This window comes from Erinaceus europaeus, chromosome 9 (assembly GCF_950295315.1).
Source record: "Erinaceus europaeus chromosome 9, mEriEur2.1, whole genome shotgun sequence".
Lineage (NCBI taxonomy): Eukaryota > Metazoa > Chordata > Mammalia > Eulipotyphla > Erinaceidae > Erinaceus > Erinaceus europaeus.
The window spans coordinates 23,155,546-23,178,148 of NC_080170.1; the positions used below are offsets into that span (position 1 = coordinate 23,155,546).

The window sequence follows — 22,603 nt, forward strand, 5'->3', positions numbered from 1 at the left end:
GCATATTGCACCCAAGTAAAAGACTCTGGGGTGGGTGGGTGGGTGGGGAGAATACAGGTCCATGAAGGATGATAAATGACGTAGTGGGGGTTGTATTGTTAAATGGGAAACTGGGGAATGTTATGCATGTACAAACTATTGTATTTACTGTTGAATGTAAAACATTAATTCCCCAATAAAAAAAAAGAAAGTTACATATATATGCCAATAAAAAGATTTTAAAAAAAAGAAGAAAAAAAAAAAAAGAACTGGTTTTAGAAAGAGTTCTCCTTTCCTATTTTATATCCTATCTGATGTGACCAGACAAACTAACCACAGCTAAGACATCACCCTAAAAATCAACATGATTTCAGTTGCAAATGGGGTAAGATTGAATCTCCTTGTAAACTGTCTTTTTCTTTCTTTTCCTTGCAGTGCCTTTAAAGAAAAACGCTGGCTTCAGCAGTTAGAAATAGCGAGAGCTCTTGCCAAAAAGAGCATTTCTAACTTGACCACCCAAGGAGGCCTGATAGCATCTGAAAATCCCTTGAAAATTGTGCTTTGAGAAGCCACAACAATCCCAGTTTGGGGGGAAGACTTGGTTAACTAAGAGACTTAAGTTCTAGCACTAATTGTTTGATTATTATTTTTTTTTTTTACCAGAGAACTTCTTAGCTCTGGTTTATCGTGGTGCTTGGGATTGAACCTGGGACTTTGGAGCCACAGGCATGAGAATCTCTTTACATAACCATTCTGCTATCTCCCCTGCCCCTAATGTTGATATTTTAAATAACAGTTCTAATGCTGCAGGACTCTCACCAAGATGTTTGATGTGTAACCCCAGGTTTTCACAAACTCCATCACCCTATGGGGTAGGGAAACAGAGGAAAGAACAGAAGTGGGAATGTCAACTTTTTCTTCCTTTTTCTGTTATGCTTTTTAAAGTGCTTTTGTTCAAATATTGTTGACTGTAAACCCCATATTTGGGAGCTACTCTCTTCCCTGACCCAGCTATCTGGTCCTTTTTCCAGCCATGACATCATCACCCCAGACAATAACTTGAATCCACCTGCGTCTCAGATTTCAGGCTCAGAAAAAAGAAAAAAAAAATAGTATAGGCACAGGCCCTTTTGAATATAACTAAAATATGCCTACTAGCTATCTACAAAATAGAGAAACCCCCCCCCCCCAACTCTTCATCTGCACTATTCCAGCCTTTAGGTTCATGACTGGTCAACAATTTGTTTAGCTTTATATATTAACCCTCTTTTCAGCCACCAGGTTCCAGGTGCTAGCATGATGCCAACCAGACTTCCCTGGACAGACAACCCCACCAATGTGTCCTGGAGCTCCGATTCCCCAGAATCCCTCCCACTAGGGAATGAGAGGCAGAATAGGAGTATGGATCGACCTGTCAATGCCCATGTTCAGCAAGGAAGCAATTAAAGAAGCCAGACCTTCCACCTTCTACATCCCACAATGACCTTGGGTCCATACTCCCAGAGGGTTAAAGAATAGGAAAGCTATCAGGGGAGGGGATAGGATACAGAGTTCTGATGGTAGGAATTGTGTGGAGTTGTACCCCTCTTACCCTATGGTTTTTGTCAGTGTTTCCTTTTTATAAATAAAAAATAATAATAAATAAAATTTTTAAAGTGCTTTTGTTGTTGTTATTTTAAAGAACACATGAATGTAGAACATAGTAAAAAAAAATCAATCTTTACAAATTCTACATATGGAAAGTTCTTGGACCATCTGGTTCTTACACCATCTGTACTAAACTATGTCTAGTACTGTTTTCAGATATCTTTGAACATCTGCTAAAAGAATACTTTTGTTTTGTCTTGTTTTATTTTGTTTTGTTGGGTCAGAACCTATTACTTGGGTAGTCGGGCGGTAACGCAGCGGGTTAAGCGAAGAGCAAGGATCGAGTAAGAATCCCGGTTTGAGCCTCTGGCTCCACACCTCCAAGGGAGTCGCTTCACAGGCGGTGAAGCAGGTCTGCAGGTGTCTTTCTCTCCCCCTCTCTGTCTTCCCCTCCTCTCTCTATTTCTCTCTGTCCTAACCAACAACGATGACATCAACAACAACAACATAATAACTACAACAATAAAACAAGGGCAACAAAAGAGAATAAACAAACAAATATTTAAAAAAAGAACGGGGGGGGGGGTCAGGCGATAGTGCAGTGGGTTAAGCGCACGTGACACAAAGCACAAAGACCGGCTTAAGGATCCCGGTTCAAGCCCCCGGCTCTCCACTTACAGGAGGGTTGCTTCACAAGCGGTGAAGCAGGTCTGCAGGTGTCTATCTTTCTCTCCCCCTCTCTGTCTTCCCCTCCTCTCTCCATTTCTCTCTGTCCTATCCAACAACAACATCAATAACAACAACAACAATAATAAGAGCAAGAGGGGCATCAAAAATGGGGGAAAATAACCTCCAGGAGCAATGGATTCACAGTGCTGGCACCAAGCCGCAGCAATAACCCTGGAGGTGAAAAAACAACAACAAAACCTAATACTTGGTGGTTTCACTGCTATAAACAGCTTCTTCATCCAGACAGAGAAAGAGAGACAGCACACCAGAGCTCCCTCAGTGCCACAGTACCTCCCCTGTGGTGTCAGGGCTGGAACGTGGGCCGTGTGCAGAGCAACGCAGGAGCCCTACCTAGTGAAGTAGCCCTCCAGCCCTCTCTATTACTTTTTTTTTTTCATTTCTATTTTGTTTGATAGGACAGACAGATATTGAGAGAGGAGGGGGAGACAGTGAGGGAGAATGAAAGACACCTGCAGCTCTGCTTCATGGCTTGTGAAGTGTCACTCCCTATAGGTGGGGAGCAGGGGACTCAAACCCAGGTTCTCACATATGGTAACGTAAGCACTCAACCAGATGTGTCACCATCGGTCCCCCTCTATTATTTTTTAAAATTAAGGTAAGTTGCGAGTCGGGCGGTACTGCAGAGGGTTAAGCGCAGGTGGCCCAAAGGGAAGGACCAGTGCAAAAAAGACCGGCAAAAGGATCCTGGTTCAAGCCCCCAGCTCCCCAGCTGCAGGGAAGTCGCTTCACAAATGGTGAAACAGGTCTACAGGTGTCTATCTTCCCCCCCTTTTCCCTCCTCTCTCCATTTCTCTCTGTCCTATCCAACAACAACAACATCAATAATAACTACAACAATAAAACAACAAGTGCAACAAAAGGAAATAAATATTTTTTTAAAAATTAAGGTAAGTTTACATACAGCAAACATCATAGATCTTTAACATAAGATCCAATGGCTTTGACAAATATATCTACCATCTATGTAACCAGTCAAGATATAGAAAACTTCCATTACCTGAGAAAGTTCCTTTAAATCCCAAACTCTATCCCAACAACTCCCCCTAGCCTACAGGCAATGCTACTCTGATTGCTACATCCATGGGAAAAATCTGCTCATCAAAAGAATCATACAGTTGTTTATACTTTTGTGTCTGTGTTATTTTTCTCAGAGTCCTGAAATTCATTGATAATGTGTTTTTATTTCTGTTTTGTTTTGTTTTGAAACCAGAGGACTGCTCAGCTCTGGACGATGGTAATGCCCCAGTATCTAGGACCTCAGAGCCTCAGGCATGGAAGTCTAACCACTGTGCTGTCTCCCTGGTCCACACTGATAGTATTGCATGTGTTATTTGAACTACTATTATTATAAAATTGTATTTATTATTTTTTTAACCAGAGCACTGCTCAGCTCTGGCTTATGGTGGTTCTGAGCACTGAACCTGGGACTATGGAGCTTCAGGTATGAGATTCTCTTTGCATAACCATTATGCCAACCATTACGCTGAACTATTTGCTTATTAATGACCTGTATAGATGCACCATAAGTTATCTATTGAACTTAAAGACATTTGCACTTTTGTTGTTGTTGCCAAGTCTTCAGCACACTAAAATGACTTGTTTTTCTAGATAGAATGAGAGAGACAGAGATAGTGTAAAAGAAAGAAAGGACAATACCACAGCACTCAAATGTCTTAGGGCAGCGGAGGACAAGTCTGAACGTGGGTCATGAGCATGACAAAGCAGGTGCACTATCCAGGAGAACTATCTCGTCAAGTCTGGATTTCTTTTTTAACTTAAAAAAATAATAGTGGGGGCCAGGCAGTGGCGAACCCAGTTAAGTGCACATAGTACTATGTGCAAGAACCCATGCATAGGACCCAGGTTCAAGGCCCGGACCCCCACCCACAGTGGAGATACTTCACAAGTAATGAAGCAGGTCTGTAGGTGGCTATCTTTCCTTCTCTATCTCTCCCTCCCCTCTCAATTTCTCTCTGTCCTATTATATATTCAATGAAATGAAAGAAAATGGCACCCACGAGCAATGGATTTGTAGTGCTGGCACCAAGCCCTGGAGGCAAAAAAAATAATAATAATAATTGTGATTTATAAGATTATAACTTCCTGGGAGTGGGGTGGTAGCACAGCCGGTTAAGCGCACGCAGCGCGAAGTGCAACGACCAGCTTAAGGATCTCGGTTCGAGCCCCCGGCTCCCCACTTGCAAGGGAGTCGCTTCACAGGCGGTGAAGCAGGTCTGCATGTGTCTGTCTTTCTCTCCCCCTCTGTCTTCCCCTCTTCTCTCTATTTCTCTCTGTCCTATCCAACAACAACGTCATCAATATCAACAACAATAAAATAACAAGGGCAACAAAAGGGAATAAATAAATAAATATTTTTTTAAAAGATTATAACTTCCTGGGAGGGTAGCACAGCGGATTAAGCGCACGTGGCGCAAAGCACAAGGACCTGAGTAAGAATCCTGGTTGGAGGCCCCAGCTCCCCACCTGCAGGGGAGTCGCTTCACAGGCAGTGAAGCAGGTCAGCAGGTGTCTATCTTTCTCTCCCCCCCTTTGTCTTTCCCTCCTCTCTCCATTTCTCTCTGTCCTATCCAACAACGACGACATCAACAACAATAATAACTACAACAACAATAAAAACAAGGGCAACAAAAAGGAAATAAACAATTAAATATTTTTTTAAAATAAAAAAATATATATATAAAGATTATAACTTCCTTTATTTTCTCTTCTCTCTCTCTCAGTTAGGCCCTTGGACATACACAGAAAGACACCGCACCCCCCCCCCCCCCCAGTGAGCTATCGTGACTGTAAGGACACTTAGGTTTCCTCACTTGGGGGTATTCTGAATAAAGCTTCTGTGAACATTACTGTAAAGGTCTTTTCTGGACATGCATTTCAATTTCTTATAATAGCTAGATGTGAAATTGTTGGATAAGGTAGCCAACAGTACACTTAACATCATAAGATACTGTCTAGACATCCACTAGAGTAATCATTCAATTATTATATGATTTGACACACTCAGTAACAATGTATAAGCCTTGTGGTTGCTTCACCTACTCACCAAAATTTAATGTCATCAGTGTGTTTCTGGTTTTTGCTAATTACAGTCGATTTGAAATGACATCTTGTGATTTTAACTTGCATCTTCCTCACGATTAGTGAGACTGAAAATGTTTGTGTTTGTCACACACTTGTCTATCTTCATGGAGTCACAATTCAAGTTTTTTTGCCCACTTTAAAAACTGTCTTGTTTATTATCATTGGTGTGTCAGATATGTTTATACAAGTTCTTCACCATTCATATGACTTTTACTGTTGTTTTACCAGAGCAGTGCTCAACTTCAGGTTATGGTGATGTGGGGGATTGAACCTGGGACTTGGGAGCCTCAGGCATGATGTTTTTGTTTGTTTGTTTGTTTTTTGCACAACTATGTGCTGTCTCCCCTACCCTTCACCATATATATGTACTATGATTTTTTTTCCCCCGAGTCTATGGCTCACTACTTCATTTTATTAAAGAAGTCTTTTGATTAATTGAAGTTTTTTAAACTTTGATGAAGTACAACTTGTGGTAATTAAAATAATTTTAAAAAATCCTAGGACTCAGTTCATGCATTTAATGCCAGCCTTAGACTTGTGAAAGGGTGGTTCACATGAATGATGAATGACACCATGCTACTGTCCCCTTACAGGGGACTGGATTCAACTGTGATTCCTCACAAGAAGGTAATGTATTATGAGGTACTGATATACAGCCAAGAAAGACAAATGCAGAGGAATATGAGGGAAAAGGAAGGTAGATCAGAAAGTTGAGAGGATTGGAGTGTTTTCTGTAAGTGAAGCACAGGGTTCTGAGTTCATTCCCAGCATCACATGAGCTAAAGTGAGGCACTCTTTCCACCTCCTCTCATTAATAAACAATTTGTTGTTGTTGTTAAAAAGAAAGATAACGGGGAGGGCAGGAGGTGGCGCACCTGCTTACGTGCACATATTACAATGCACAAGGACCCAGGTTCAAGCACCTGGTCCCTACCTGCAGGGGGAAAGTTTCATGAGTGGTGAAGCACGTATTTCCCTGTCTGAGAAATTGATACAGCATGGGGAGACACCTGCAGACCTCCTTCACCGCTTGTGAAATGTGTCCCCTGAAGTTAGGGAGCCAGGGGTTCGAATCTGGATCCCTGTGCTTCGTACTATGTACACTTAAACCGGTGAGCCATGCCCAGCCTCCTGAATTCTCTTGAACATTATTTCTATTTATTTTCATGAGAGATAGAAAAGAGAGCAAGAATGATGAGAATACTGCTTGGCTCTGGCATATGTTGGTGCGGAGGCTTGAACCTGGGACCTCTTAGGAATCCAGGCATACAATTTTAATACACTATCACTGTGCTATCTTCCTCTTCCATATTGTTATTATTATTAATCCGTTTCACTTCATTGACCCGCCTCTTTTTTCTCTCCAGTGTAATTATGGTACTCACCTCCCAGGGTCCTTGTGCTAGGCCTTTTATTATCAATAAATCCAAGAACACGGGCTGGGTAGTGGCGCACCTGATTGAGCGCACGTGTTAATAGTGCGCAAGGTTCCGGGTTCAAGCCCCGGGTCTCCACCTGCAGGAGGGAAAGCTTTGCGAATGGTTAAGCAGTGCTGCCGGTGTCTGTCTCTCTCCCTCGCTAACACCCCCTTCCCTCTCGATTTCTGGCTGTCTCTATTCAGTAAATAAAAATAAATAAACGCAAGATAGTACATGCTAGCAATTTGCATTATTCAAGTAGCCTCTCCGAGGGGAGCTTGTGGAGTTTTAAGCACCTTTGCGTCTGCTCTGGGGCTACAACTACTGTGCCTCCTGGCGGCTCCATTCTCTGCAAGGAGCATCTGCGAACCGGAAGAGCCTTCCAACTCCAGTTTTCCCCGGCAGGACCAACTGCAAGGCGCACGGCTGCAGACCGGAACCCAATGCTCTGGGCGGCTGACTCGCGGGACTTTCTTTACGGCTGCACACGGAAGTGTCGAGGGCGGGGCCCGCGTTGCAAAGGGAAGAGGGCAAGATGCTGCTGGACCTGTCGGAAGAGCACAAGGAGCACCTGGCGTTCCTGCCGCAAGTGGACGCCGCGGGTCAGGGGGCGCGGCCGGGAGGAGTGGGGACGGGGGTCTGTCGTGCAGGAAGAGCCTGGCGCTCAGGGTTCCCTCGTTTCCGTTGCAGTGGTCGCCGAGTTCGGGCGGATCGCGGTGGAGTTCCTGAGGCGGGGCTCCAACCCCAAGATCTACGAAGGCGCCGCCAGTAAGAATGGGGGGGCGGAGATCAGATCAAGTTGATGGGATTGACAGTCAACAATATTTATACACCTTTCCAATATTTTGAGCTACTGATCCAGCTTTCTGGTCCTTTTGCCAGCCATAACATCATCTCCCCAGACAACAACTTGGGTCTGTCACATATCAGATATCAGACTCAAAAAAACCAAAAAACCAAAAACATTAGTATAGTCAAGGGCCCTTTGGAATATACCTAAAATAGGCCTACTATCTGCAAAATGGAGACCCCCCCAAATCTTCATCTGCACTAATCCAGCCTTTAGGTTCATGATTAGTCAACGATTTGTTTGGCTTTATATGTTAACTCATCTTTCAGCCACCAGGTTCCAGATGTTACAGTGATGCCAACTGGACTTCCTGGGCAGTTGACCCCACCAATGTGTCCTGGAGCCCCACTTCTCCAGAGCCCTGCCCCAGTAGGGAAAGAGAGAGACAGACTGGGAGTATGGATCAACCTGTCAATGCCCATGTTCAGCAGGGAATCAGTTACAGAAGCCAGACCTTCCATCCTCTATCCCCCCAGAATGACCGTGGGTCCATACTGTAGGAGGGCTGAAGAATAGGAAAGCTATCAGGGGAGGGGATGAGATACGGAGTTCTGGTGGTGGGAACTGTGTGGAGCTGTACCCCTTATCCTATGGTTCTTGTCAGTGTTTCCTTTTTATAAATAAAAATTATAAAAAATTAAAAAAAACAAAAAAAGAATGGGGGGACGGTTTGCCCAGGACAGTGACAGCCTGGGGGGGGGGGGGGGAGAGGGGCTGTTGCACCCCAGGGTCTTGGTCTGGGTGTCGTGGGATCCAACCGGAAGGATGTTCTGTCAGGACGCGACTCCCCAGACTGTTTAGTCACTGGTCGTTTTGTAAAGCCACTGGGTTGGGTTTTTCTTGTAAAGGGACATTAGGCCACCTGCTAGCCATGCTGTGATGACAAGAGCACCCGCAGGAGCTCCCGTTAGCAGCTTTGGGAGAAGTATTCCCCCCTCACCACCACCACCACCCCCAGCTAGGCAAAAGGTGGGTTTTGAAAAAGTTAAACCTTGGGAGCCGGAGCTGGTGCACATGTTTGAATGCACGTGTTACAATGTGCAAGGACCCGGTTCGAGCCCCTGGACCCCACCTGTAGGAGGGAAGCTTGGAGGGGGGAGAACAGCGCTGCAGGGGGCTCTCTGTCTCACTCTCTCTTAATCTCCCCCTCATCTCGCAATTTCTTTTTCTCTCTATTCAAAAGAAATAATTTTAAAAAGAGAGAGATTGAAAGAGAAAGAGAAAGTCAGCCTTTGTGAAGTTCCTTTTCCAAAAGGGCTGTGCATTCAAGATGAACACTGGGTTCCCAGTACTAGTTTGCACAAACCTGTATTTTGTCAGCAAGTTTCCATGTCAGGAAATACTGAAAGCATTTGACTGGGCATTGAGAAAGATCTGAAGGACCAGGGAGACGGCATAGTGGTTCTGCAAAAGACTTTCATACCTGAGGCTCCAAGGTCCCAGGTTTGATCCCCATCACCTCTATAAGCCAGAGTTGAGCTCTGGTCTTTCTGCTTCTTTCTTTCTTTCTTCCTTCCTTTCTTTCTTTCTTTCTTTCTTTTAGAACTTTCCCAAGTTCTATTTATTTATTATTCGATAGAGGCAGAGAGAAATTGAGAGGGGTTGGGAGAGAAAGAGAGGAAGAGAAACAGACACCTGCAGCCCTATTTCACTATTCGTGATGCTTCTCCCTTGTAGGTGGAGACCAGGGGCTTGAACCTGGGTCCTTGTGCACTGTAGTGTGCGTGCCTAACCAAGTGCACCACCGCCTGGCCCCCCTCCTTGTATTTTTCTCTCTCACTAAAATGGCATATTGGAAGGAGAGAGAGCCCAGCAGGGGGCTGCCCATTCATTGTTTTTCATTATATCGGTTCGTACGATTTATCCTTAAGGAGGACAGCTGCCACATAACTCATTTTCCCATTTTCCTCTTTCTCAGGAAAACTCAGTGTGAGTAGCGAGACCATCCAGCATGGAGTGGAAGGACTCACCTACCTCCTCACGGAAAGCTCAAAGCTTATGGTAAGGGCTTCTGTGAACTGGTGTGTGCAGACCATCTAGTCCACTCTGCATCACTGTCTGGCCGGTCTCTGTGTATTTCAGTAACGTTGTTAATGGTTTACAGTTGATGTAGTGCACCCCTGTCTAAACAATATGACTAGCATGTCCAAATATCTCTTGTGGGTATAAATCGGAATTACTGTGAACTCTGAATCTTATTAAATTATATATCTTATTGTATAACAAGGGAATAATAAGAATAGGAAGAACTTTTTTTTTTTTTTTTTTTTTGCCAGAGCACTGCTCAGCTCTGTCTGGCTTATGATGGTGTAGGGGATTGAACCTGGGACTTTGGAACCTCAGACATGAGAGTCTCTTTGCATAACCATTATGCTATCTATCCCCGCCCAACATTATTATTATTATTTTGTTGTTGTTGTTGTTGTTATCATAGCTCAAATTTTAACTTAATGGGCAAAGTCTGCCTTACCTGCTAATAACTGCTATTGTCAAGTCCGAGCAGCCCCATATAAGTAAAGAATATCTCAAGTCCAGGCAGCCCCCATATAAGTAAAGACTATCTCTCTTTCCTGACAATAACGGCTCCTAGGGGCATAATGTTCTTGTGTGTGTGTAGCATTCACTAGGCTCCAACAAGTGCTGATGTTGTATTAAACTTGACACACCTTAGGTTTCTGAACTCGATTTCCAAGACTCTGTGTTTGTTCTGGGATTCTCTGAAGAACTGAACAAACTGTTGCTTCAGTTGTATCTGGACAACAGAAAGGAGATCAGAACTATTCTGAGTGAATTGGCCCCAGACTTTCCCAGTTACCACAACCTGGAGTGGCGACTAGATGTACAGGTATGGTTTTATGGCTATGTTTTAACCAAACCAGAATATAGAATTGATTTTGGGTTTTTTCACTTTATTTAATTTGATAGAACAAAGAGAAATTAGAGGAGGAAGGATAGGGAAGGGGAGAGATAGAGTGTTCCAGGAGGTGAATAAAGCATTGGACTCTAGGGAGTCAGGCAGCTTAGCGGGTTAAGTGAATGTGGTGAAAAGCGCAAGGACTAACCTAAGGATCCCAGTTCAAGTCCCCGGCTCCCCACCTTTAGGGGAGTCGCTTCACAGGCCGTGAAGCAAGTCTGCAGGTATCTTCTCTCCCCCTCTCTGTCTTCCCCTCCTCTCCATTTCTCTCTGTCCTATCCAACAACAATGACATCAGTAACTACAACAGTAAAACAACAAGGGCAACAAAAGGAAATAAATAAATAAATATTTTTTTTAAAAAACAACATTTCTGTTTGGGGACTGGGCAATGGCACATCCAGTTGAGCACATATTACCTTATGTAAGGACCCAGATTTGAGCCCCTGCAAGAGGTTGCTCTTTCTCCTCTGTCTCCCCTCTTCTCTCTGTCCTATAAAAAAGAAAGAAAAGGGAGTCGGGCGGTAGCTCAGCAGGTTAAGTGCATGTGGCGCAGAGCGCAAGGATCTGCGCAAGGATCCCAGTTGGAGCCCCCGGTTCCCCACCTGCAGGGGAGTCCCTTCACAGGCGTGAAGCAGGTCTGCAGGTGTCTTTCTCTCCCCCTCTCAGTCTCCCCTTCCTCTCTCCATTTCTCTCTGTCCTGTCTTAATAATGACAACATCAATAACAACAACAATAGTAAAAACAACAAGGGCAACATAAAGGGTATATAAATAAATAAATAAATAAATAAATGAAAGACCACCAGGATCAGTAGATTCATAGTGCCAGCACCAAGCCCCAGTAATAATTCTTGTTATAAAAATGATAAATAAAAATAAAACTTTCCTGTGTTAATACATCACATATTCAAAAATGTTTCTATCCAGTGACTAGGGAAATGGCTCGAGCGGTAGAGTGCAGGACTTACATGCCCGAGGTTCCCATTTTCATCCCTGGCACCACGTATACCAACTGCAGAGGTGCTCTGAAGCAGGGATAAATAGTGTAATGGTTATTCAAAACGATTCTCATGCCTGAGGCTCCAAAGTCCCAGGTTCACACCCCCCCCCCATACCATAATAAGTGAGAGTTGAGCAGTGCTCTGGTAAAAAAAAAAAAAAAAAAAAAAAAAAGATGAGAGAAAGAGAGGCTCTGATTCTCATTCTTTTCTTTAATGAAACTCTATCATCTGTAAAATAAATAATATTTTTTAATGTTTCTATACAAATAACTATCGTGTTCTCTGATCTCACCAAATTGGACTGTCCTACTATTGGATTGTGGGCAAAATGTGTATAAAATATGATTCTGAGGCAGGGGAGACAGCAGAATGGTTATGCAAATGACTTTCATACCTGAGGCTTCAAGGTCCCAGGTTCAGTTCCCTTCACCTCCATAAACCAGATCTGAGCAATGCTCTGGTCTCTCTCTCTGCATCTTTTTCTCGCTCATAAATGAATTAAAAAAAAGATTCAGGGGGTGGGAAATGTAATTGTATTCATGAAGATACTGTTGTCCCACAAAAAAAAAAAAAATGTATAGCTCAAGTCATGTACACTGGCATAAGTTCAACAAACAAACAGAAGGTACTAGGATTTCAGAAGGATGAATGAATAGAGAAAACCAAGTAAAATATTGTTGACAGAGGAGACTGTGTAAGACAGAAAAAATCCACTTAAAGTGAGAATTCACATATGACTGTGTAGAGCACTCTTTTCTTTGCATATTGGAGTGAGGTAGGAGTTTTAAAATTCTGATGTCCAGGCCAGGGAGACAGTGTAGTAGTGAGGCACTGAGCTTGCATGTGGGAGGCCCCAAGTTCACTCCCCAGCACCACCAGTTACAGAATAAGGGGTGTGCTGGTCAAAAAAATAAAACAGAATTCTGATCTCTGTGTTCCACTCCTAGAGATTCTGATTTATTGACAGGAGGTTTACTCTGTGTATCAGCTAGGGTTACTTCAGAGATAGATGGCGGTCACTGTGATGAAGATAACTGGACAGTTAGAGGTTAGACATTTTCTTCAGGAGAGTGTGAGTTGAAGAATAAATGTATATATTCAGATCTGGCAGAGGACATATGTTACCATGTGCAAAGACCTGGACTTGAACCCCAAGGCCCCATATGGGAGTGTTCACGAGTGGTGGGGAGGTGCTGCACTGGTTTCCTTTTTTCTCTGCTTCTGTCTCTCTCTTCCCTCTCCCTCCTCCCTCTCTTACTGTCTCTCCTTGCTTCTCTTTATTTCTCTCTGTCATCCTCAGTCTATAGGAAAGGGAGAAAAATGGCTACCGGGAACAGTGAAATTGTGTGGGCACTCACCCTGGTGACAAAATATATGTCTATATTAAGTTCTAGGCAAAGCCAAGTGAAAACAAGCCCTTAAACTCTGCACAACTGAGGTTACCCAAGGGGCAGGGCAAGAAGGTTAAGTGGATGAAGCGGATAGAATATACCATGCTGGCAGTGGTACAATAGTATATATTTTGGATAAATATGAAGTTGTTCCCCTAAGACATTTATGAAACCTACCTTGTCATCTAGGTAATTTCTTTAAAACTGATTTTTAAAAAATAATTTTAGTCATTTGAAAATACTTATTTTATGTGGTCCGGGAGGTGGCGCAGTGATAAAAGCTTTGGACTCTCAAGCATGAGGTCCCGAGTTCGATCCCCCACAGCACATGTGCCAGAGTAATGCCTAGTTCTTTCTCTCTCCTCCTGTCTTTCTCATAAATAAATAAAATCTTTAAAAAAAAAAAAAAAAACCAAAACTTATTTTAGGGAGTTGGGCGCAGCAGGTTAAGTGCATGTGGTGCAAGGACCGGCCTAAGGATCCCGGTTTGAGCCCCCGGCTCCCCACCTGCAGGGGGGTCGCTTCACAAGTGGTAAACCAGGTCTGCGGGTATCTCTCTTTCTCATGCATGAGGTCCTGAATTCAAGCCCTAGCAGCACATGTACCAGAGTGATGTCTGGTTCTTTCTCCTTCTGTCTTTCTCATTAATAAATAAATAAAATCTTTTAAAAATAATAATAAAATAGGGGGGTGGGTGGTAGTACAGAGTTAAGCACACATGGCACAAAGTACAAGGACCTATGCCAGGGTCCTAGTTCAAGCCCCCAGATCCCCACCTGCAGGGGAGTCGCTTTACAAGCGGTGAAGCAGGTCTGCAGGTGTCTTCTTTCCCCTTCTCTGTCTTCCCCTCCTTTCTCGATTTCTCTCTGTCCTATCCAACAACAGCGACATCAATGGCAACAGTAACAATAATGATGACAACAACAAGGGCAACAAAATGGGGGGGAAATGGCCTCCAGGAGCAGTGGATTTGTGGTGTAGGCACCAAGCCCCAGCAATAACCCTGAAGGCAAAAAATAAAATAAAAATAAAAACATTTATTTTATTTGATAGGACAGAGCGAAATTGAGAGGGGAAGGGGAAATAGGGAGAGAGATAAAGACAGCTGCAGCAATGCTTCACTGTTCTTGAAGCTTCCTTCCTGCAGATGAGGACTGGGGGCTTGAACCTAGGTCCTCGTACATAATAAGTAAGGAGTGTACTTAATCAGGTGCGCCACCACCTGGCTCCCTCACCAGGGTAACTTTCATGTGCAGTAAAGTTTGTAAACTACAGTTATGGTGGGTGCTTCCAGATTTCAATTGTGGCTAAATAAAATTGACAAGTCCTTAACCAGACTCACTAAAAAAACAAGGGAGAAGACTCAAATAAATAGAATTACAAACGATAGAGGAGATATCACACCGGACACCACAGATTTAAAATGTGGTAAGATGGTCCAAGTAGATGCTAAAAGTCCCAGTTGGAGACATTTGGCAATTATACTCCAGTGTTGTGGCTAGTGCTTAGAATATTAGTACAGAATACAGTGTGAGGACAAGCATTGTGTCTTGTTCACTGTGCCCCCAGCACAATGCCTGGAACGTGACAGGCAGTCCCTGCCGAATGAAGAAGGGGGAATGGGGCCTAGCAGCTTTCTAAAAGGCAATTCATCATATATTTTCATACACTTGCCATGAGTCACGTAGTGTAGAAACAGCAAAGAACAAGGCACAGTTTGAACTGTTTTGGGGCCATCTAAACCAGCAAGTAACTGGGGGAGTCGTGGGCAGGTGACCACTGGCTAAGACTGTACGCTCGCCTCGTACGCTCGCCTCCTAACAGTGGAGGAGGTGGGGGATAGTCGTGCTCAGGGAGTTCAGGAGTGATGTAGCTTGTAGATATTTTCTCTTGTGTGACTTTTCTGACTCTTGTGTGACTTTTCTGATTTTTGTGATCCAAATGACCCCTGTGAGGGTTGTTTTGTTTTGTTTTCTCTTTATTAACTTGCTTTGAGTTTCTCCATTATGAAAACATTTTCAGCACACATGTTACAATGCACAAGGACCCAGGTTCAAGCCCCTACTTGTAGGGGCAAAGCTTCACAAGTGGTAAAGCAGTATTGCAGGTGTCTCTCTTCCTCTCTGTCACTCCCTCCCCTCTCAATTTCTGGCTATATCTATCCAATATATAAAGATGATTTAGGAAGAAAGGAAGGAAGGAAGGAAAGAAGGAAGAAGACATTTTCCAAAATGAAAGCAATTTTGGAGTTTATGAAGTTGAATTCAAGACAGTTTATTTGCCTAGTCAAGTGAGTCTGAGTCTGAGTAGCTAGTATAGTTTCAAGTTGAGAGTATATCTAGAGAATATCGAATGGATGGTGCCTTAGCTAGTGAAATGCATTAATGGCTCGGAAAGCTACCCTCTAAGTAGAACCAATGATTTTCTGAGCTCATTCATTGAAATTACTCCAGGGGCTTTTAACTGGAATAAATGGATTCTTCTGCTTGTGGGAGGAGGACTTGGTGTAGATCAAGACTGACTTGATGATTTGGAAACTGATTTGTTTTCCTAGAGACTGGTAGTGAATAGACAGTTATCTAATTACCATGCGGTAGCTTGTGGTTTAGTTCCTAATAAAATCATCTTCCCAACTTGAGAAGTTGCCAGCATAATTAATAGCATCAGTAAATTGAAGGCATCTGAGACTGCTTCCAGAGGATCCACCTCTAGGCTTATTCATTTACAGTTGTTGAGTTTATGGGAATGAAAGCAGAAATTCACCCCCACTTGAGTTAAAATCAGTCTCAAGAACTCTGTGGTTTTTACTCTGTAATAGTGTCAATGATGTTCTCAAAGGAAAAATAAGACCTGATTCTATCAATATTTGTTGAGTATAGTATATTATCTCTTAACCTATAAATTATAATGAACAGGGGAGAAATTTACCTGTAAAGATTGTATTTTTTGTTAATGATTTAATAATTGATTTACAAAATTATAAGATAACAGCGGTCCAATTCCACGCTGTTCCCACCACCAGAATTCTGTGTCCCCATTCCCTTCATTGGAAAATGCAGTAGTTCTCCCAAGATCACAGACTTGAATTGACTAATATTTCTATAACTATCCTTTTTTCTAGTATTTATTTATTTATTCCCTTTTTTTTGCCCTTGTTTTATTGGTATAGTTATATTGATGTCATCATTGTTGGATAGGACAGAGAGAAATGGAGAGAGGAGGGGAAGGCAGAGGAGGAGAGAAAGACACCTGCAGACCTGCTTCACTGCTTGTGAAGCGACTCCACTGCAGGTGTGGAGCTGGGGGCTCGAACTGGGATCCTTGCACAGGTCCTTGCGCTTTAGGCCACCTACACTTAACCCGTTGTGCTACCTCCCGATTCCCTCTATAACTGTCTTATCTGTATTTATATATATTCGCCCATTTTTTTCCCTATGGCCATGCCTTCTCTTCCTTTCTAAGTCACACCTGCTACAGGTACTGATGGAATTGAAGTTCAGAGCTCTCTGGTCATCTTCCCCTAACATTTCTCCCCCTCTGGGAGTATAAACTAAAATTCTTTTTTTTTTAATTATCTTTATTTATTTGTTGGATAGAGATAGTCAGAAATCAGGGGGTAGGGGAGCAGAGAGGGTATCTGTTGATACCTATTTCACCACTTGCAAAGCTTCCCCCCTACAGGTGGGGACCAGGCGCTTAAACCTGGGTCCTTGTGCACTGTAACATGTGCATTCAATCAGGTGTGCCACCACCCGGCCCCTTGGACTAACATTCTTTTTTTATTTTCTTAACTTTTTTTGGTTTTGTTTTTGCCTCCAGGGTTATTGCTGGGGCTCGGCGCCTGCACTGAGAATCCACTGCTCCTGGAGGCGACTTTTCCCCTTTTGTTGCCCTTGTTTATCATCGCCATCGTTGTCTTCGTCGTCGTCATTGTAGTTGGGTAGGACAGAGAGAAATGGAGAGAGGAGGGGAAGACAGAGAAGGGGAAAGGAAGATAGACACCTGCAGACCTGCTTCACCACTTGTGAGGCAACCCTCCCTGCAGGTGGGGACCTGGGGGGCTCGAACTGGGATCCCTGTGCCAGTCCTTGTGCTTCACGCCATGTGCACTTAACCCACTGCGCTACTGCCTGACCTGGACTAAAATTATTTATGGGGTGCAGAAGGTGGAAGATCTGGCTTCTATAATTGTTTTTCCAATGGACATGGGTGTTGGCAGGTGGATCCATACCCCCAACCTGTTTCTGTCTTTCCCTAATGTGATAGGGCTCAGGAGAGGTGAGGTTCTGGGACACATTGGTGAGGTCATCTGCCCGGGGAAGTCAGGATGAAATCATAGTTGCATCCGCAACTTAATAATTTAGAGGTCGCACTGCTTATAGATTGGTGAATATAAAATAGTTCATACAGTTGAGTGTACACTGTACCGTCTGTGCTGGAGAGCCTAGGTTTCTGGCTTGTGGCCACCATGCGGAGACACTGTGCAATGGGGAAGTGGCAGGAGTGGTGCTGTGGGATTTCCTTTCATTTTTATTCATGTTTATAGTTTCGTGTGGCTTCTGGAGAAATAATTATTGTTGTTGTTTCAGATAGAAAGGGAAAGACAAATAGTGAAAGCACCGGAGCTTCCCCCAGTGCTATCAGACTCTGACTCAAACCTGACTTTCATAGAGAAACCATCTTAAAAGGAGGCTCTGGGGGCCAGACGGTGGCATACCTGGTTGAGGACGCATATTGCAATGTGCAAGGACCCAGGTTCAAGTCCCATTTCCCACCTGCAAGTGGAAAGCTTTGTGAGTGGCAAAGCAGTGCTGCAAGTGTCTCTCTCCCTCTCTATCACTCCTTTCTCTCTTGATTTCTGGCTGTCTCTGTCCAATAAAGATAAAACAAAGAAAGGGGGGCTGACTTTAGAGACTAAATGGATCGGCATGATTTTCAGACATAACATTTCATCCTTGGATCATGGGTGGGTAGGTGGAGTGTGTGTGTGTGTGTGTGTGTGTGTGTGTGTGTGTGTGTGTGTATGGTGTTTGTTTGCTTGTTTGCTTTGGAAAGCCAGACTTCAGAGTTCATTGGAATAAGTTACTAGACTGTTTTGTATTATAGTATTAAATTAGTCCTAAGATCGCAGGTTTAGCTGTTTCAGTGGACCAAGAAATGGTGCAGTGAGAGTAACATTGGATTTGTATGCAGGAGGCCCTGAGTTTAATTGATTCTTGGCACTGGATAAGTCAGGATGGCTCTCTGTTTCTTTTTCCCACACCTACCTGACACCCCATTCTACTTCTGTCATATGCTCTAGTTCTTTCCCTCATTAGTAAAGAAAAAAAAAATTGTTGTTGTTGTGCCAGGCACATCATGTACAATTCCTCTTTCAGTTATCAAATCACTATTTCTTCAAAGAGAAATCTTGGTTTCGGGTGGGGTTAGATAGCATAATGGTTATACAAAGAGACTCTCATACCTGAGGCTCCAAAGTTCAAATTCAATATATCCCCCCCCCCCCCCCCGCACCACCATAAACCAGAACTGAGCAGTGCTCTGGTTAAAAAAGGAGAGGAAGAGGGAAAGGGAGGGAGAGAGAGAGAGAGAGAGGAGAGAGAGAGAGAGAGGAGGTGGCACAGTGGATAAAGCATTGGATTCTCAACCATGAGGTCCTGAGTTTGATCCCTGGCAGCACATGTACCAGTGTGATGTCTGGTTCTTTCTCTCCTATCTCTTTCATGAATAAATGAATAAATGAATGAATGAATAAATAAATTCTTTTTTAAAAAGAGAGAGTGTTCCGGGAGGTGGCACAGTGGATAAAGCATCGGATTGTCAAGCATGAGGTCCTGAGTTCAATCCCCAGCAGCACATGTCCCAGAGTGATGTCTGGTTCTTTCTCTCTCCTCCTATGTTTCTCATGAATAAATAAATAAAATCTTTTTTTAAAAGAGAGAGATAGGGAGAAGAAGGAAAAGAAAGAAAGAGAAAGAAAGGAAGGAAGAAAGAAAGAAAGAAAAGGAAGGAAGGAAAGAAAAGAAAATGTAACAACTCGGGAGTCGGGCTGTAGCGCAGCGGGTTAAATGCACATTCACCAAGCGCGAGGACCGGCATAAGGATCCTGGTTCGAACCCCGGCTCCCCACCTGCAGGGGAGTCGCTTCACAGGCAGTGAAGCAGGTCTGCAGGTGTCTGTCTTTCTCTCCCCCTCTCTGTCTTCCCCTCCTCTCTCCATTTCTCTCTGTCCTATCCAACAATGACGACAACAATAATAACTACAGCAATAAAAAAACAAGGACAACAAAAGGGAATAAATAAAGAAAATGTAACAACTCGGGCATGTGAGTCAGATAAGAGACCTTCCAGCAAGGACATGTAGGCAGCATGTAGGCAGCCAAAGGAATTAGTTTTCGTTCGAAAGAAAAGGAAGGAAGGAAAGAAAAGAAAATGTAACAACTCGGGAGTCGGGCTGTAGCGCAGCGGGTTAAATGCACATTCACCAAGCGCGAGGACCGGCATAAGGATCCTGGTTCGAACCCCGGCTCCCCACCTGCAGGGGAGTCGCTTCACAGGCAGTGAAGCAGGTCTGCAGGTGTCTGTCTTTCTCTCCCCCTCTCTGTCTTCCCCTCCTCTCTCCATTTCTCTCTGTCCTATCCAACAATGACGACAACAATAATAACTACAGCAATAAAAAAACAAGGACAACAAAAGGGAATAAATAAAGAAAATGTAACAACTCGGGCATGTGAGTCAGATAAGAGACCTTCCAGCAAGGACATGTAGGCAGCATGTAGGCAGCCAAAGGAATTAGTTTTCGTTCTAAAGTCAGGATTCACCTAAGATTTGATTTGTGATTATGGCGTGAGATAATGGGTTTGCCATGAGTTGTGAAGTTACTGTGCTCTTCTATTTGAAATCCAGCTGGCAAGCCGAAGCCTCAGGCAACAGATTAAGCCATCGCTGACTCTAAAGCTACACCTCAGTCAGAATGGAGAGCCCAGTACCACAGTCCTGCAGACAGACCCAGCCACCCTGCTCCACCTGGTTCAGCAGTTGGAACAAGCATTGGAGGAGATGAAAACAAACCACTGTAGGAGAGTTGTCCGCAACATCAAGTAACCCCAGCTCTCCGATTCCACTCCCTTTGGGTAATTTCAGAGTCAATGGTAATGCAGATGATGATGACTTGTTCTTGATGGAGATAAATGGACAGAGGCCATGGAATTTATCCGACTGTGACAAGATACCATGATCATGATGCAAAGCTAAAGTCAACTTCCTTTCTTGGTGCTACATGTGGCCAGCTTCCTAACAAAATGTGCTCTGTATTTTAAATGTGTAAATAGGATTGAATCAACTGAAGTGAATCCATACTATTCTTCTCTTCTGTAAATATTACCTTGTTTTTGGTACTTGTTTCCACTTTATCATCATGTTCTTCCTTCTAATAGACCAAGACTTGGAAATAAAAGTCACTATGTAATGCTGTTGCTTTTCAGAACATTTTTTAGATCATTCAGTTTTGTTTTTACTTTTAAACATACCCCTACCTCTGGGGGGGTGAGAATGTCTTACAAAAACCTATCAAAGGGAGGTAAGAAAATGTACCTGTGTGTCAAGTGTACTGTAATGTGAGCACCCAACCAGGCGCACCACCACCCGGCCCCCAGTGTCAACTGTACTGTAAACTGTTGACTTCTGCTTCAACAAAATGATAAAAGAATATATATATGCTACTATGTTTATAGCCATACAGGAGTTGGAATTAAAAATGATTTTTTTTTTTAACTACTGTGTGGTTTGGGAAGTTTGTGCATCTTTCTTTGCACGTGAAGAAAAAGTACTTGATGGGGTGGGGGAGACAGCATGATGGTTATGCAAAATGATTCTCATGCCTGAGGTTCTAAGGTCCCAGGTACTGTCCCCCACACTAGTCAGAGCTGAGCAGAGCTCTGGTATAAAAAAAATAAAGTGAACTTGCCACGTTGAGTTATCATGGTTGGTTAACTTAATTAGTATTCAAAGTGTGGGGGTGTGTTGTTTTTCTGTTTGTTTTTTTCATCAAGGACTCATTCCCCTCTGGCATGCTGAATATCTAATAGCTACACTTGTTTAAATTTATCAACAGTAGATGCAGGAGTAATATAATTAATTCTTAATTATGTAGATGTAAGTTACAGTCAATTTTTATAGTTTTGCTTGAATAAAGTATAAAGAGGGCAAAATGCTTCTTTAATATTTTTTAATTTATTATTTATTGAGTAGAGAGAAGTTGAGAGGGAAGAGGAGAGAGAGAGAGAGATACCTATATCCCTGCTTCACCAATTGTGAAGCTTTCCTCCTGCAGGTGGGGACCAGGGGCTGGAACCTGAATCCATGAGTATTGTAACAAGTGCCCTCAGCCAGGTGTGCCACCACTTGGCCCTGAGCAAAATGCTTATTTGATTCCAAGCCAGTATCTTTTTAGCCTCACAAACTTGATTTTTTGTTTGTTTTTGATAGATATCCAGAAGCTATTGGTGACATGCCCAGCCTTCCTCACAGAGAGCAGAGAGACTGAATGGGAAAAGTTGATATGGAATGGTAAAAATGTTTAGGCCTGGGAGTCGGGCGGTAGCGCAACGGGTTAAGCACACACGGTGCAAGGCGCAAGGACCAGCGTAAGGGTCTTGGTTCGAGCCCCCGGCTCCCCACCTGCAGGGAAGTTGCTTCCAGGCGGTGAAGCCGGTCTGCAGATGTCTATCTTTCCCACTCACTGTCTTCCCTTCCCCTCTCCATTTCTCTTTGTCCTATCTAACAACGACATCAATAACAACAATAAAAACCAACAAGGGCAACAAAAGGGAAAATAAATAAATATATATTTTTTAAAATGCTTAGGCCTTATTCCAAAAGTCTCATACCTGAGTCTGAGGGGTGGCATAGTGAGTGGGGCACTGAACTTGGAAGCATGAGTTCTTGAATTCAGTACCAGCATCCCCTGTGCCAGAGTGATGCTCTGATTCTCTCCCCTCAATAAATAAGGGGCCCAGCTGGTGATGCACCTGGTTGAGCACCCACATTACCATGCACAGAGCCCAGATTCAAGCCCTTGGTTCCCACCTGCAGGGGGAAAGCTTCATGAGTGATGAAGCAATGCTGCAGATGTCTCACTGTGTCTCCCCCAGTCTATCTCCCCGTTCACTTTCAATTTCTCTCTGTCTTTATCTAAAATAGTAAAAATACAAATAAAGGGAGGGAGGGAGGGAGGGATCTGAACAGACATTGGAGTAAGAATCCATAGAAAACAAGTTGGGTCCCCACCTGCAGGGGGAAAGCTTTGCAAGTGGTGACGCAGTGCTGCAGGTGTCTCTCTGTCTCGCTCTCTCTCTGTCACTTCCTTCCCTCTCAATGTCTGGCTGTCTCTATCCAATAAATAAAGGTGAAAAAAAAAGAAAACAAGTTGAAACTTATGGCCTCAATCTAACTTGGACAATTTCCTAGTATAAATAAGTGTCTCATTTTTTTAATATAAGATTTGTTTTATGACACTGAATAGAAATTGAGAGGGAAGAAGGAGAGAGACACCTGCACTGCTGCTTCACCACTTGCAAAACGTTCCCCCTGCAGTTGGGGACCGGGGGCT

The 22,603-nt window shown here is 43.5% G+C and overlaps 2 protein-coding genes across 3 annotated transcripts in view; both read left to right on the forward strand.

The window, feature by feature from the left end:
- The window catches only part of ANKUB1 (ankyrin repeat and ubiquitin domain containing 1), a 52,115-nt gene extending 50,571 nt beyond the window's left edge, over positions 1–1,544 (forward strand). For both annotated transcript variants that reach the window (XM_007518058.2, XM_060197537.1), the window contains one exon: positions 415–1,544. In XM_007518058.2, coding sequence (XP_007518120.1) covers positions 415–544 — 130 coding nt within the window. In that variant the 3' untranslated portion in view covers positions 545–1,544. The remainder of the gene's footprint in view (positions 1–414) is intronic.
- A 5,744-nt stretch (positions 1,545–7,288) lies between these two features.
- COMMD2 (COMM domain containing 2) lies at positions 7,289–20,465 on the forward strand. The gene is made up of 5 exons (XM_007518059.3): positions 7,289–7,438; positions 7,527–7,604; positions 9,605–9,687; positions 10,358–10,531; positions 19,900–20,465. Exons 1-5 carry the CDS (start codon positions 7,372–7,374, stop codon positions 20,095–20,097), a joined length of 600 nt encoding a protein of 199 aa, XP_007518121.1. The 5' UTR covers positions 7,289–7,371; the 3' UTR covers positions 20,098–20,465.
- The last annotated feature ends 2,138 nt before the right edge of the window (positions 20,466–22,603 follow it).